Below are 17,133 nucleotides of genomic sequence, written 5' to 3'. Positions count from 1 at the left end.
GATGAAAACAAATAAAGTTACAGAAATACAATTATCAGAATATTTCTGATTTATGTTTACAAGAAAAGAATATTATGAGGAAAGAAGTAAATCTTGAAAATGTTAAATAAGCACCTCATGTTTATCTTCAACAGAGTGATAAAAAAAGCACAGAATACAGAAATAAAGTTTCTGAATTACTCACAGCGCTGGATGGTTTGAAAGATAGAAAAGGTATTATGATAGTAAAATGAACATCTTAGAAGAAAACTGTTTAGAAACTCATCTGCTATGTTAAATTAAAAAAAAAAATTATGTATTCAAAATAAAAGATCATGGTCTCAGATAAGTTTTTTAATTACATTCCTTATATCAGAAGGTTTCACAATACCTGAAATATTTCAAACAGTACATCATGGAAATTGAAGGCTCAGAAAAAAGTATTTTAGCGATAATGGCAAACAGACCTTATTGGAAGTTCACAAAGGTTTTAACAGTATGGTGCAATTACAAAAGAAAGACAGTATAGGTCAGAAAGTACTAGTTTTTGAGACAAAAAGTACTACTACTATTCATGATAGGAATTAAAAAATTTCTCTTAAAGAAAATCTGTATCAATTTACGTTAAAAAATTTGTATAACTAATGTCTTTAAGTTCTTGAGAATTAAATAAATCCAATACATACAGCACACTCATTTTAATAGATTTTTGATACATCATTATATTTCTGTAACCAATTGTTTTTAATATTTCAAGTATCTTCAATACCAATTAATTTAGATCGACATCATTTGGCCTTCTTTAACCTTAAAATGGAATATGGACTCAACAGATTAACTTCATGGTAGAAATTTCAGCAATATTTAGCACATTTCAGTACAATCTCAAATTATCATTTTACAATTTCCTTTACATTTAAAAATATGAAAAACAATTGGCAAAGCAAAAAAATGGCATGGCTTTCCTGGCTACATCAGGCAAATCACAAATATCTTGCACAGAATTTTTTTTGTACAGTCATACAAAAAAAATTCTGGCTTACATTTTTATAATAAAATAATAAATATCTTTTATGCAACAAAATAACTTTTTAATAAATCTTTTTATAAAACAATAAAAAAAATATACTAACACAATCAGAAAGCTTTTTTGGTTAACAAATTTTTTAATGTTCTTAATAAGACATTATAATGTTTAATATAAAATTAAAAATTTACACTACTAACAAAAATAAAATACAAAAGTAATTTTTTTATTATTTTCATATTTTACTTAAAATTTGTTTTTGTTCTGTTGTAGTATGAAAGTAAGGCCTAAAAGTAGAATGCATTAATACTTTATATACTTATTGCTAACTTTAAATTTATAAGTATCACGTAGTCTACAAGTTGAGACTTTTTTTCTTATTTAAAACTGTGACAAATAAATAAAAAAATTTTTTTAAATGATTACATTTTCTATTACAATACAAAATATAACAAAAATCATGTAATTATAAAACCTAAGAAATTTTTTAAATATAAAATAAAATATAATTCTAAAAAATTGTAAACATTTCTTGATAGCTCTCTACACACAAAGTATAAGCTTTGAAAAACATTTTTGAAAACTATTTACACCGAAGGATTAATAGAGCAAAAGAACAAAAAACATATATTTCACTTTTAGGATGTGGGGGGGGGGGGTTGATTTTTCAAAAACTTTTTTTGTTTATATATGCATTGCAGGTAACAAATTCGCTTTATCAGTTTCTCTTCAATGTTTCTAAAGAAAATCAGAATTGGTTTTTCATGATATCCCTTCACCCTTAATGAAATTTGAAAAAAAATTATTACCAATGCCCCAAATGTAGAAATATTTGGCAAAATTTGAAGAAAATCAGACTGGTCAATCCTGAGATATAAGACAGTGTGATATAAATACTTATGTATGAACGCATACATATATATTTTTGGTCTATATCAGTGATTCTCAACTGGATTAGCTTCATGACCCCCAAAAAGTAAAGAATATATAATGAATATTTTGAGACTCCCTAAACCCAACCCAATAGACCTAGTTAAAACTATTTTGCTGCATTGATAGCAATGGGTAAGAACATGCATATATGAATTGTACAAACATGAGTAATTTAACAATTCTAGCTTGATGTGTACATGCCCCTAGTAATTTGGTCTACTTGCATAATATTCATTATGAGAGCAACACGTTTAAACATACATATGATATGTTTGAACAAGTTGTGCTCTCAGCAGTATAAAAGAGGCGTAAGGGATTGCAGAACATCAATTTAGTTTTGAGGGCTAAGCATGTGTCTGGTGCCTTTATTTATCTTTTTAAAAGTATAGTTTCATTGAAAATAATAATAATTGGGATTTTGGTTTTTAGTGTGTGGTTATACAGTGTAACTGTTGACGCAAAAATTCATGATGATCGGCGATTCTTGATTTCCACTTTGCCACTGATATAAGTTTTACAGTCAGTGCTATAGAAAATCATTTCTGAAATCATACAGTTCAAAAACTGTGCTTGTGAGGTTCCCAGGTTGCTTTCTGAAGAACGTCAAAAAGGAAAATGGCTAGTGCTTTAACATTTTTGACCCAATAGTGAGGAAGGAGATGAACATTTGACCACAACGTCATAGGGAACAAGACATGGGTTTCCCACATCACTCCAGCATCAAAGTGGCAGTCAATGCATAGGCGACACACAATATCTCCAGTCAAAGTGAAAGCCAAACAATGTTAACTAATGTAAAGCAAGATTATGGCAACTGTGTTTTGGGATAGACACAGTGTCCCTGTTACTCAATTTTATTGCCAAAGGGACAACAATAAACTCAAATGCGTACTGCAAGATCTTAACAAATACAGAATAAGCAATATGGCCTACGGCCATCTGAAGTTTTGTTGCTGCGTGTTAATGCATAACCTCATTCTGCTGCCCAAACTCTAGAGTTAATCAGATTTTTTGGATGGGAGCAAATGGATCATCCACTGTACAGCCTGGACCTTGAGGTATATGATTACCACCTATTCTGCTACCTGAAGGAACTTTTCAGTGGTCAGCAGTTTGACACCAATGAAGAAATAATAAAAAAAAACGATTAAAGACTATTGTCTTCAAAGTGGCTTATTTCTATGATGTGGACATAAATAATTTAATAAAATGCTATGATAAATGTTTAAACAAACAAGGTAACTAAGTAGAATGTGAAAAACCCTCAATGGTAGATCAAATTTATGGAAAATATATGTGGAGATGGTGAAGATATAATTAGTGTTTTGGGTCAAGTGAATGCAAATTATGCTTAAGACATGCAAATTATGCTTAAAAGAATAAGGAAACCATTACCAGTGTCTTAAAATTGTTATTTTTTGAAATAAATACAATTAACCAATGGGAAATATGATCAGATAGTTTTACTAGGAGCATACTGATTCACACAACTGAAAGGTTAATGTAAAGCTGATTAAAGCATCAATTATGAGAGAGTAACTAAAATACTATTAAAATTGTAAAACATTCTTAAATTTCTTACATATAAGAGCAGCATTTGTTTCACTCTTTCTAAATCTGAACTTCTTTAATGCATCTTTTACATCATCCTCTATGTCACAAACTTTAACATTGTGAGACTGAAAAAAAAATGATTACATAAAAAATGAGATTCCAATCAAAGATTAAAATTACCTACATTTTTACAATATACTATTAGAAAATTCATTATAAACTATTGTCAATAATATCAAGCTAAATAGGACGTTTGTTAATGAACATATCAAACTAATCTGAAGATTATAAATGTTTACTGCCATACAAGAAATTCTTTTTGAAAATTTTACGTGAAAAAAATTAAAAAATGAACTCTTCAATCAAACAATGAGAAAAAGCATTTTTCAATACTGATTTTTTGTTCAACTGAGACTATGGTTGTGTACAGCACATCTGGAAGTTATGTCCAAAATGAAGTTTAGTAGTCGCATGCTACAACTGAATATTAGTAAATATGAAAACACACGTAAATATATAACACTCCTTACTTTCTTAAAAAAATAAAAAAACTTACTATGGCAAGCTTATGAGTAAAAACTGAGTGAGGTAAATAGTTTCCTGAAGCCTTTTTCACAGTCAAATTTGCTTTTGCACAACAGAATGCCAAGCCAGCAATATCTGATTGATAATCAGCCTTTCAAAAGATGTCATTCTGTTTTTACCAGAGACACAGCCTGTGTAGTGTACTTCATAGAGGGAGAATAGTTGGTGGTTATATATATCTAGTAGCATAAACTTCCCAGAATAATAAACTTACATGAGATTGTACCAAAAACAGTAAACAAATAAATTTGGATGATTTTATAAAATCTGCATATTCTTCTATTCACTAAAAGCTTAGGTACTTAAGTTTATGACTTAACCTATATAAAAATTTGTGCAAGGCAACAGCAGAGATGATTTTTCATTTATGTGAATTTTTACAGGTCTTAATGAAAAATAATACAAAATATGGACTTACAGATTTGTAATGGAATGTAAATGAATTCTTGATCCAAATAGTCAAGTTTATATGTATACTATGCATGATTATTATATATGCTACCCATTAAAATTATATGGTTATTACTGCTACCATATTGTTTATAGATTTGTACATACCATAGATACGTTTTTATAATCAAGAAGAGTAATTTTTTAATTTTCTAAAAAATTTTGATTGTAAAAAAATTATTATTTTTTTTTAAAATAATACATTTGTTATAACATTTTTAAACAGATTACATAACACTTAAGGAGGGAAAAATTTAAATTCTACGTCAGAAAATAGATGAGCTTAATTAAATTAAGTATGACAAATCACTAATGCTGATTTATAACAATATTAATATATTATAAAAACAAACACCTAACCAATACTATCTAATATTTTGTTGTGGCTGTACTGTGTACATATCATTTTAGTACCATTATCAAATATGTTTTTACTACTATTTTTTTTACAGGAAGTTAACAAGGAAATATTAACAAATAACAAAAAAAAACATGATAAAAACTCTCTCTACTAGTATTCAATTTTCTTAACATCCTTCATGGGTACATAATGTAATATCTAAAAGAAAGAACAAACTTCATCTACAAAACACTAAAAAAAAAATCATAATAAATATTTTCTCAAAATGTATCCTACAAACAGAATAAGTTAATAAAAATTTTAAATTGCATACTTTACGACATTAACTAAGTTGTTTCAATATAAACTAAGTGTTTCCATACACTTTTTGAAAAATATTTAAGTTTATAAAATGCGATGCAAAATTATGCTTGCTCTCTAATCTTTTAAAATTTACATAAAAAAAACTTAAAAACATTAAAAAACTAATTATTTAGCTATGTGACTACCTTCTCATAAGTATAATTTATGATTGTACAATAAGTCTTGATGAAAGTTGAACATTAAATTAACTGCATAATTTCCTTTGGGTATTGTTATTTCCACATTTTAACTATTCATTACAATTATTATAATCAATATATTTTACTGTATGCAATTTTTCAATCATATTCAATGATATAAATTTTCTATTAATTTCTAAAATTGATAATTACTATTTTTTAAAAGTTTTGCTGATTTAAAAAAAAAGATCTTTGTAGTTAGAATTTTATTTTTGGAAATGTCTTTGTTGCGGATAATAGCTAGATATTATTCATTTATTTTTTGTGTTTATTTTGTTTTCATGTTAAAATTTATATTTACTTCATCTGAACTTTAAATTAAAACCATTAAACAAACATAAAACAATCTGAAATCTGCATTTCACATATTGCAAGTTACATACTTTACATGCATATATAATTTAGAGCTCTATTGACTGTAAAGTTGCTATTTTTGGTAACAAAGTTCTGATTTGTTAATTGGAACTATTTATTTTCTGTAAACTGAATGTCATTTTATTTTATTTTATTTTTTTGTGATATTACCCAAAAAATTCATTCTCTTATTGTTTTATACTTTCAATGAGTCGGTGATGTGAAAGCTCTTCTGGTTTACATATTATTTTATACTCTGATTAATCTGTTTATTGTAAATTATTGCCTATCAAACAGACAATGGTTTGTTTCTTGTCATACGGGAAATATCACTTTGTTACTTTACAGTAGTATCCTAATCTAACTTATGGCTGTGATGCATGAAAAAGCACCTAATGCATGAGAAGCACTGGTCAAAGTTGCTTTCTCTGAGTAATATTGTTCACCATTCAGCCAGTCCCTGCTTTGTATAGAGTAAAGGTGCCACTAAAAGAACTGAACATTTGCATTTTGGTGGGCTTGGCATGCTGATGCATGACAGAATTTTTGGTTCAGAGAAGAAAACAATTGGAAACTAATTTCATCCTCAATTTCCTTAGTATACCTGGTATGGGATATCTTGGAGAGAATTGATGGGGACTTTATATCTTGAGAATTATTATGAATTTCAGAAATTGTACATCATATCAGAGCATCTATAACCATTTTGGTTATAGCACCATCTGACAAGTATATTGTAGATTATAAGGATGCTGCCTGTATATCTGATGAGAATTAATCTTATTTTTGATGCATTATACCAAAGTTAAAAAATGTAACAATAAATACTAAAAAAAGAAGAATTAATAATTTAAGCAAATACTAACATCTTAAATTCTACAGCACAATAGAATACACATTTGCATCCTAATCAGCTATGAAATAACTTAATATAATTGTAGAATGTTATTTAGTCTTAAGCTATAAAATTATGATTATTAAGTAAATAACCATAAACAATATGAACATCATCACAACATATAAGTCTTATACTGATTATGACATTCTTCAAAATTAATGTAACCAGAAAAAAATATAATGTAGTTGGTAATTTTGTAAACAAAAAGTCTCTTGTTGAAAATAAAATTTATTAAAACTATTAAATGGATGAATCACGGTTGAGCTAAGTTTTAAATCAGCTGCCTAAGACAGACATTGTTACATCTAACAGTGTATTTATAATTTTGTAAATAAGTTTATATACATAAATATTAAGAAGGACTGACTGCTAAATAATTGGCAAAAAACAAATGCCAACAGCATGCACAGGAACTGCGTTTTGTTTAACTACAGATATGTAGAAAATAGATCCCTGAAGTCAAACTAGTTCATAAACAAAGCTTTGCTGACTGGATTTTCATATAGGCCTACTAGAAGATAGTATGCTAATATGAATGCTAATAGTAATGCTATTTTTCATGTTAACCATGAAAAAATTACTGTCCAGTGAATGAAACTTTAATTTTGTAAAATGTTGGTTAATAATAATGTTAATTTTGTTATTATAACATTATTCCATAATCAATATGAAAATATAAAATTAAATTTTGAAAAAAAAAATTAACAAATTCAAATTGTAATTTTATACGGATGAAATGTGCTTCCAGAAGATCTTTTCAGATCTATTAAGCTCCTTGATAGGTGGTGCTATAAAAGTTGGACACCCTGTAAATGATGAAAAAAAACTGCTTTTATGTGGTCAAATTATATATTTGATTTGTGTTTGTATGTTGTTTTTTCTTTTCAAAAATAGTGTGTATGTTAATTTCATTTAATGTATTATGCTTGCAGTTTTTAACTATCCCCCTATTTCCACTTGATATTATCGATAACATTTAATATAATTAGTCCTTTTTTCTTTATACATGTATAATATATAATCCTTAAGTTTAATGTCAGTAGTCATCTCCCAGTTTATGAAAAAGATACAAAAATCTTTATATGGAACTGTGTGGTGTTTGGCTGCTGTGTGCATGCACACATAGGAAGCTGGGAGGGAGAGACAGCACTGTTGCTGTCTCTCCCTCAGTGCTGACCCTAGTGTGCTGGTGGAAGGTAGTTTTTTATTTAGTTTGCATGGGTATGGAACGTTCCTTGTTTTTGTTTCCTTGTTCCTTTTCTAGTTTAGTCACTGGAAGGAATATGAAAGTGGTTTAGTTGTTTTCAGTAGTGATGAAAAGATGGCAGAAAGCAAGGGCTCTTTGATTGCCAAATCTGTCCAAAAACACACTGAAAGGGTGAAAGAGAAGGTAATTAGTAAAAACTCATTACGTATTTGTTTATGGATTAAGCACAATGTGCTTAAAAACCATGTACAATATTCTTGAATGTGATAAAGTGTAGAATTAGATTATTATCCTGCTTCCAGCTATTCTATTTGATTCATTTTTTTGGAGGTTCTTCTATTTTACAGAAAACCTTAACCATGGTCTTGGAAAGGTCCACGAAAAAATTTTCTGGAGAAGCACCCCCACTAATTTTGGCCACTAGCCACCATTGCTGGCTATGATGTCTGTTCAAAAGCTTATACTTTACATACCTTTCTAATGTAACAGGGTACTGTACTAGCTTCTGTAGTTTTTTATTGGGCCTATTTTTGAACATTTATTAAAACAATTTCTACATAGGCAATATGTGTGTGGATGCAATAAAGTATATATAAATATATATATATAGTAACAAAACTTACACTACACCTAATCCCAAATATCCTCCAATTCTCATCTGAGAAAAATTCGGGTGAATAACATCTTAAATTAAACATGAAGTCCAGTTTACACCAAATAAATCTGAGAAATATTTTGATAGACATAACCTTCATAATTAATGTGGTACATCAAAAACTAAAAATCAAAGTTAATCATTAAAGTACAAGTAAAACGTAATTATAAATATCAATCGTGATTTGTTACATTAACTAATTTATTTATAAATACAATTCTTTAATATGTTTATATAAACCAAAACATGATGTAACATTTATAATACTATGAAATGAAAAAGAACCATATTTACCATCTTTAAAACTAAAATAATAAGGATGAATATGAAAAATTAACTTAATTCACAGTTTTAAACACTCAATCGACTTGTAACCACTCTTCCTGTTGAGGTTTGCGTTTAGGTTATCAATTCAACGAACACAGTCCAGCCCTTGATTCTAGTAAATAAACCTAGCGGATTGACAGAGTTGACGGAAAACCACGAATATCAACGAGGTTTTCCGAATCCATGCATCGTTCCTTCGTTCGGATTCACCTCTTGTAAGCTAACAAGCACGCAGTCTGGCGGGGGTAGTATGAATTTAATAACCCCTCGTGTGTTTTTAAATTACGTTCATTGTTAGCCTTTGATTTTTATTTATTGACTAGTATAAGAGTTATACATACATCAATATAATATATAAGAGTTAATATAATATAATATATAAGAGTCAATATAATATATATAAGAGTTATAATACATCAATATTTATAAAAGACTAAATATAACTGGTGCCGATTTTTGAGTATTAGCATAAATTACTATAGATTTTTTCATCCTGAATTGAGAATTTGCGATGTTTTTTGCGTGCTGTAACGAGTACTTGAAGATAACGTTAGGTGCGCATTGTGCGAACATTTTTGTTATCGTACGCCATGCATTATGTCCCCCCATAGTTATGCGTTTTTACGAAGGTTAAATCTCAGCGTTCGCAGTGGCCCAGAAAAATTTCTCAAAATATAATATTTGACAATTTTTATAAATTACTTTAAATATATTTTGCCTTATTAATTAGGTACACTGCCAGATCTCTCATTATTGCGTAGAACTCTCGAAGTCGAGAGCTCTAAGGTTCAAATTCTAGTAAAGGCAATTACGTTTATACGGATTTGAATATTAGATCGTGGATACCGATATTATTTAGTAGTTGGATTTCAATTAACCGCACATCGCAGGAATGGTAGACTAGAGACTGTACAAGACTACAATTGATTTACATTCATATACCATCCTCTTAAGTTTTAGTACCTTTCGTTGGCTAACAGAAAAGGAAAAGTCATTATTGCCAGGAATCGGTGGTAGTTACGGCGTTTCACATCCTAAGGGGGTGTTTTTTTTAGAAGGTTAACGTCGTAACTCGTCGTGGCCTCGAAAAATTTATGATGTAGACGGTGAGGAAAACTTCGTTATTTGAGGCAGGTTGCTTGGACGGTGTTCGAGATTACCCCGAAGTAAGTCTTTATATGATGAACCTATATGTCTTCGTGGCCCTGGAAAACTTTAATGTTTGAAATTTAAAAAAAAAAAATTTCATGTAACTTTGCCTTTTTAAAAAGTAAAGGAACGAAAATAAAGTCGGGAATCGACGATATTTTTTTGAATTTATCTCGTGATGCGATTTTTCTGTTGATTAAAATCATTAACCTTAACGTGAATCGTGACCTCCAGAAGAATCATAACCCCCAGAAGACAGGGACCAATATAAAAGAAGAAGGAGTCGCGTGACAGAGGAGAGAAGAGGCCTATACTTTCCCCTGTTTCCTTTTCAGGGCCATGGGAAATTTCAGGTTTATGGTCAGTAAAATATTCACAAATACGGAAAGGCAGGCTAAAGAAGAAATTCCCACTGCTATGGAAGTAACATGGCCCAGGCTGAATCCGGTCGAGGCGTGATGATGAAGACAGTGAGAGTGAAGAAGAGTTTCTCCTAATCTTTGTTTCACCAACCATACTCCTTTCCTAACTCTTACAATTAGATTACTCTCAGCACATGTGACTCCCTCTGTTGAGGGAAGTGCATTGCATCCTCTAACAACTAGGATTCCTAGAGCCACTAAGAGGTGCATTCCTGCTAGGTTGGAAGGCGCTAGCATCGACAGGCCTTCAGCAGATTGAAGGGGATTCGTGCCGAGAGAACAAAGCACATATACAACTAGTCTCCCAAGATCAATCGAGTAAAGATTTTCAGGATCGGAACGCAATCCACAACTTCATCAGTAAATAAACAAACTAATGTGTTACTCTGCCAAATAAACAAATACCGGCCTAATAATAAAAATGACACAGCAGCATGGAATTTTGTCTAGGCTCTGTAATAAGAAGGAAGGTACATAAATCTCCCTCTAAACTTACGCTTCATTCCCACATTAAACCCTGCATCCTACCAAGTACAAGAATAGCTGTAGCACAGGCACAACCTGTGTTTGGCGTTTTCTGTACATAAACAAAAGGCACTTCTATTTCAACTCTCATAATTATTATTATTCCACTAATTTGCAATAGTGTTAAATTAACATGCTAAATATATGTTTTACATTTGTAGCTAATGATGATATAAGGGAAAACATTAACAGGGATAAAAAGTAACATGATATGACAATAACAAATTAGAATATCAGCTTCAGGGCAATCAACGTAAAAACTCAGTTTTCTTACTCTCGACTACAAAAGAAGAACTAAAATCTGTTATAAATTCCTTACATGATCAAAAATCTCCAGGATTTAATGAAATAACTCCTGTTAATTGTAAAAACTATTACTGAATACATAATAGATGTAATGGTTTACCTTGTTTATTTTATCTAGTATAACTTCTGTTACATTTCCAGATGTGTTGAAGAAAGTTGTGGTTATACCTGTACATAAGGGGTCTGACAGGACCAACCCGAGTAATTATCGACCTATAGTCCTCCTATGTTATCCAAAATTTTGGAAAAAAATAATAAAAATCAGAAAGTAAGTTTTTTGAACAGAGTCCTTTTTTAGCAAAAAACACTTTGGTTTCCAAAACAAACTGAATACCCGGATGCTCTGATATATTTTATGCCACAATTATATGGTGGTATAAATGTCAATTTTTTTGCTGGTATTTTTGTAATGAAGGCTTTTAATACCATCAAATTTAACCACCATATTTTATTCTATCCTCTATATGATGCAGGTATTAGGGGTATACCTTATCAGTAGTTCTGTACTTATCAAACTGGACACAGTGTACTAAAATAGGAAGGGAAACCAGTGATAAGGAAAAAATATATCCCAGAGCTTGGTGCTGTCTGGGCCCTTGTTTTTAGTTTATAGACTTATGTAATGAACTTTTTAAAGGATCTGCCTTTGTAGATGATATAGCATTGTTCTATAGCAAAAACTATCTCAAAATTATAAGTCCACATGGAGAATGATATTAATTTACTTAAATTATGATTTACAAACAATTACATGGCGATGAGCCCTAAAACCAAATATGTTCTTTTCAGTATACAATATTTATGCCCCAATATAGAAATGGTAGGTGAAATAATATACCTAGGTTTACTTGTAGATTCCAGTTGTGTTAGAAAAATCACAACTCATAGCAACAATAAATTATTTAGATATTCATGTATGTTTTATCTGATCATGCCATTGTGTAATACAGAAGTACTAAGGAAGATAATTTTTTTTAAAGTTGGTTATGATTGGCAGGGACATATTATCACCATGGGTCATGTATTTCAACATTTTATTCAGAGTAGAATAATTTTTTACTTAAAACTTAAATATGCCACATAATCTTTTTCCTAAGTACCTGTAGCGGGGGGGGGGGGGGTAATCTAAATGAGTAAATATTAAAAATCCATTTTCATCTTGAAGAATTGCTAATAGATGAAAATTTCAAGTAAAGTCAGGAGACAAGGGAGTTCATTCGTGTAAATTATTATGTTTATTAAAATAAGATTATTCAATAAGTTTCATTAAAATAAATTTTTCATCCAGAACTCTGTAAAAACAGACTTAAAGGAAAATATTTTGTAAGCTTTTAAATAATCTCTGGTGCTATAATATTTTTTGAAATGCCTCCATAAGATGATTAAAATGCATTCTTAGTAACTTGTAAATAAAACTTTAATTATTATGGAGTAGGTAGATAGCATTCACTATGAAAAACTAGGTTGGTCACTCACCAATCTAAAATGTCAAACAATAATATTATTCATTAAATCTCTGATGAGATTTCATAATTCAGTTTGAGACCTGTAATTTGTAATGAAATGAATGCTACCTGGATAAATTATGTTAAAACTTCCTCAAAATTCAATGAATAAATTCTTAAAAGAATCATTCAGACAGTCCATCGTTCTTTCATTTTAAGAGAGCATCGCTTTGAAAAAAAAAAACAATCTGATTTAAATGTCATTTTTCAAATATGTTACTTTTATTATGTATAAAAATGTTGCATAGATATACAGACATCAAAGATTACAGATAGGCTTGGTTAGTATATTAAACAACTTGAAGGAATGAAGTAGATGGGCATAAATTGAGCTTTAATTAAGAATTCATATAACATTTTAAGTTTTTCTTTTTACGATTAATATTATTCTGTCAATGAGTTTTAAATAACACTATAATTAAAAACCCTGAATTTTTTGTATTTTCGTTTAACATAGGCAAATAAATATATAACTTTCATGTATAACTTATGAATTTGTTATTTATTCTATACTTATTTCATTTACTTGTTATCTTCTCATGCATCTAATTTACTATTATTTCATGAATTTTAACATCTACTTTTTTATTTAATAATTAATGGTATATTCTTTCATGTTGCTCCAATCAAGGTTTTATAATGTTTTCCATTGATCTGTCCACTCAATTACTGAGGAAATTTATTTATTTTTTGTATAAATTAGCACACCCATCCATGCATATGATGTAACCACATGCAATCAATCAGTGTAATAGATTTCGGCTTACCAACCAGAATAAAATATTTATTTATTAAAAATCATATTATTTGCCATGGCAATACATAAAATTGAAAATGTTTTAATAAAACTGCAATGGGCCCATTGTATGTTAATGGTTTCACAATTTATGTTTCTATATTATCTATTTTCTTCTGTAGAAGTTTGAACACTATAGAGTTAAAATTTTCAATCATAGAACTGTTTATATCCATTCTTCTTATCTAAGATCACCATTAATACTTCTAAATTGTTTTTAAATTGACACACAATCGCAATATTATACCATGTTAAATTCTTTATTGAAGCTTATTTTTTTGTTTAAATAAACGTGTAGATTAAACATTAAGGGATCTAAATTTGATAAATAATGCACATGGCTTGTAAAAGCTATTGGAATGCAGACTGAACATATATGCTTAAATTTTACAGAGGCTTGGTAAGATATTGACTGGATTACTGTTTGATAAACTACTGCATTAGATAAACAGCTATATCGGGTATATTGGATACCCTTCAAAACAACTTTCTTTGACTAGCTGCTGACATTTCATTCCAGCCCAACTCTAAGCAAACTCAAACAGCTCTCAAGCTTTAGAAAAGAGTGGTGAAGCTTCTTTATGATAATGATGTCTCCTATTATAACTTTTATAAATTATAACTCGCATAAAGGCACAACCTTACTATTCTTTACATGGTATTTAATACAGATGTAGGATGTACATGACCCCTTGCTAAAACTTTTAAGCTGGGTCTTGATTTACTTGTACCTGCTTTATTTGTTGTCCTTAGCACACTTTTTCATCATGGAAACTTTCACCACTTTATTTTTACTTTCAGCTAATCAGCATTAAGAAACCTGAACACTAATCACCAGTCTACAACAACAATTTTGTAAACTTCTTTGCCTATTATATTAATTTATGCAGATGATTTAGATGAAGATTCTGTTGGTTTTCATTTGTTGGTGTGATCACACAGTCTACCACATTAATGCACTATATATACTGTCAAATTTTATGAAATAATCATGACTCTTCATCATATCACAAATGTATTGTGTCATATTCTGGTGTGCTATGATATTGTGTCATATTCTGGTGTGCTATGATTCAGAAGTGCTCTTCAAGCTTTATCTGACATATTCATAATAAATTCATTAATTATTGATATTCCTAATCTACATCTGTTAATACAGAGCACAAAAGTGCATTGCTACACCAAGCACTGAACATCTTTTGTAAATATATAGTAAAATAGGTATAAACTTTTGGTAATGTAAAGGCAGAATTTAATTTTAATCTATATTCTATTTCATTCATAAAGTGTTATCGCAACTATGTTTATTCTGTAGGGTTTGGTTTTAAATTGTACACTCTGAATTTAGTGAGGTACCAGAAATAGCTTACTTTGACTGGTGGTCATAACAAATAGAATTTTGGGAACTACTTGGCTTATTGGGAGATCTACTGCTGATATATTTTAAGATATATTTTAAAGTTTCAAAGATATATTTGATATATATCTTTCTATCAAAGATATATTTTAAGTTTCAGTTTTAGCTACTTTTATGGATGCACTTAAGGGGACCTCTATTGGTAGCCTGAAGCCTTATATATTGTTTTGTGGTTTATCTTAAAATAATTTGTATGGTGAAAAGAATTCAATAAATAGGGAAATTAAGGTAATTACCAAATAAAATATAAATAAATAATTTATTAATATAGAATAATAGTAAAAGAAATTATGCTACTTATAATAATAATAAATATCACAAATAACAATGAACACGGTAATGTTGTATCTTATTGTACAGTATAAAGTATTACATTGGGAGAGTAGTTGAGCTAATAAATATACCAGCTTTGTGGATTTAAAACTAACATTTCACCAGCCGCCAGTGAAAAAAAATGCATTTTCCCTCCACTGCAGTAGTATATTTACATACATATTCATATTAAATGTATGAAAATGAGCTAAATTTTCCATTTCAATTCTCAAAAATAATTTCTGAATGATTTACCTAGAAAAAAACACAAAAAACTGACAGTCAATGAAATGTTTAAATCAAGGAAATTGAAATTTCTCATTGCACTTTCTGACTATTGATGATTGTGTGATGTTATTATGGGTATTATCAAATGTTATTTTACATGATATCATTAATTTTCAAACTCAGCTGAAGGTTTATAATTTAATTAATATTTTAAAAGAGTGATTATTGAATATCTCAAGCCTCTTTTACTTAATCAGATCTTCAATCAGTGTTAATGCTAAAAAAACAAATACTGCATTGAACATCAGAAAATGATGGCGAGAAAAATCTTCATAGAATTTCCATAAATCTATTAAGAAAAAAACTAAAACTACAATTCTCTAGAAGTTTCATTTATCATAAATAAACATACTTAAAGCCTCATCATTTAAATCTTAAAACTTGATAAATAATTATGGCAATCTATTAATGTAGTATCAAGTATCATTTACTTTAGGAATATTTGTTCTAAAACATTACCACAGAATGGAGCTACCTATTCTTAATCAAATACTAATTTACTACAAAAAATAGTAGAAAAAAATTCTTAACTAAATCATTTGCATGATCAGGGGCTCAAACAGAACTAGCTAAATAGTAATGAACAAAATCTGAAAGATAATAAAAAAGTGTAATTAAAAACATAGCAATTTTAATAAAAGAATTACATAATGTTCATACTTAATTAATTTAATCTGCGCTAACAGATACTTTTCCATAATAATTATCTAGGCAACTGTTGAAATCTGTTAATCAATTTTAAAGTTCTTATTTGATTTTGGTAGGATATGAGAGTTACATGTTTATTCATCTAATTTGTCAGTACTACTAATACTGTGGCCTCCAAGGTAACCTGTTTGTCCTCATATGACTTTTTCCTCAGGGGTTTTATGAAGGATTTTGTGTATGTGCGTTTGCAACCTAGTGATCTACCTGATTTGAGGCTCAGGACTGAAGCAATTGTTGCTTCAGTTACATACTGTTTGAAGTATAGGGTAAATTCTCCTATCAATTTGGTGTGTGCTGTTTGACGAAAGGTGCTCACATTGAACACCTACAAGGAAAAACTGCTAAGAGTTACTCTTTCATTTTATTTGCGATTTATTCCTGTAAGTCAAAGTTAAGATATATTAAACAGCTTTAAAACTCTGATATCCTTTTTTGTATACTTGTATTTTAATACTAAAATAATAATCATTTATTACTATGTGAGCATATTTAAAGGGAAATCATCAAATAGAATTTATCAGAATTATATGTAAAGTTGAGAGTGGAAAATACTGGTCACTTTGCAGGCTGTTTACTATACTAAAATTACTACCAAAAGGGCTAATTTATGTGATAACTCTTGTCACATAATTAATAGGTAGTATGCAATTTACTAGCAAAAACAATAGCCCAACTACTCTCCTGCCTTAATAATCTTATTTCTTAAGCCAGGCTTGTATCCTTGAATGTGATTACAGGTGCTGAGTGGTAGCCAGTACTTCTAACTGCAGGTTGCTTTCCTCTGCTGTCTCTATCAAATAATACTTCCTGGAAAAAATCATGTAAATTACATT

The 17,133-nt window shown here is 29.4% G+C and overlaps 2 protein-coding genes across 3 annotated transcripts in view; both read right to left on the bottom strand.

Annotated features, from left to right (window-relative positions):
• Window positions 1-8,995, bottom strand: part of GMF (Glia maturation factor) — a 40,370-nt gene extending 31,375 nt beyond the window's left edge. For both annotated transcript variants that reach the window (XR_012756638.1, XM_075367967.1), the window contains exons 1-2: window positions 8,840-8,995; window positions 3,522-3,618 (exon numbers count right to left, since the gene is read on the bottom strand). Coding sequence is in view for 1 of the 2 variants with exons in the window: in XM_075367967.1 (XP_075224082.1) it covers window positions 3,522-3,618; window positions 8,840-8,842 (100 nt within the window). In the remaining variant the exon portion in view is untranslated. The remainder of the gene's footprint in view (window positions 1-3,521; window positions 3,619-8,839) is intronic.
• Window positions 8,996-15,237: 6,242 nt separating this feature from the next.
• Window positions 15,238-17,133, bottom strand: part of Gyc32E (Guanylyl cyclase at 32E) — a 297,263-nt gene continuing 295,367 nt past the window's right edge. Inside the window, exon 23 of the mRNA XM_075367966.1 lies at window positions 15,238-17,107. Within this exon, the coding sequence (XP_075224081.1) occupies window positions 17,003-17,107 (105 nt within the window). The 3' untranslated portion in view covers window positions 15,238-17,002. The remainder of the gene's footprint in view (window positions 17,108-17,133) is intronic.

This window comes from Lycorma delicatula, chromosome 6 (genome assembly GCF_047948215.1).
Source record: "Lycorma delicatula isolate Av1 chromosome 6, ASM4794821v1, whole genome shotgun sequence".
NCBI classification, from domain to species: Eukaryota; Metazoa; Arthropoda; class Insecta; order Hemiptera; family Fulgoridae; genus Lycorma; species Lycorma delicatula.
The sequence above is the reverse complement of the archived record's forward strand: the minus strand, read 5'-3'. Positions and strand labels throughout refer to the sequence as shown.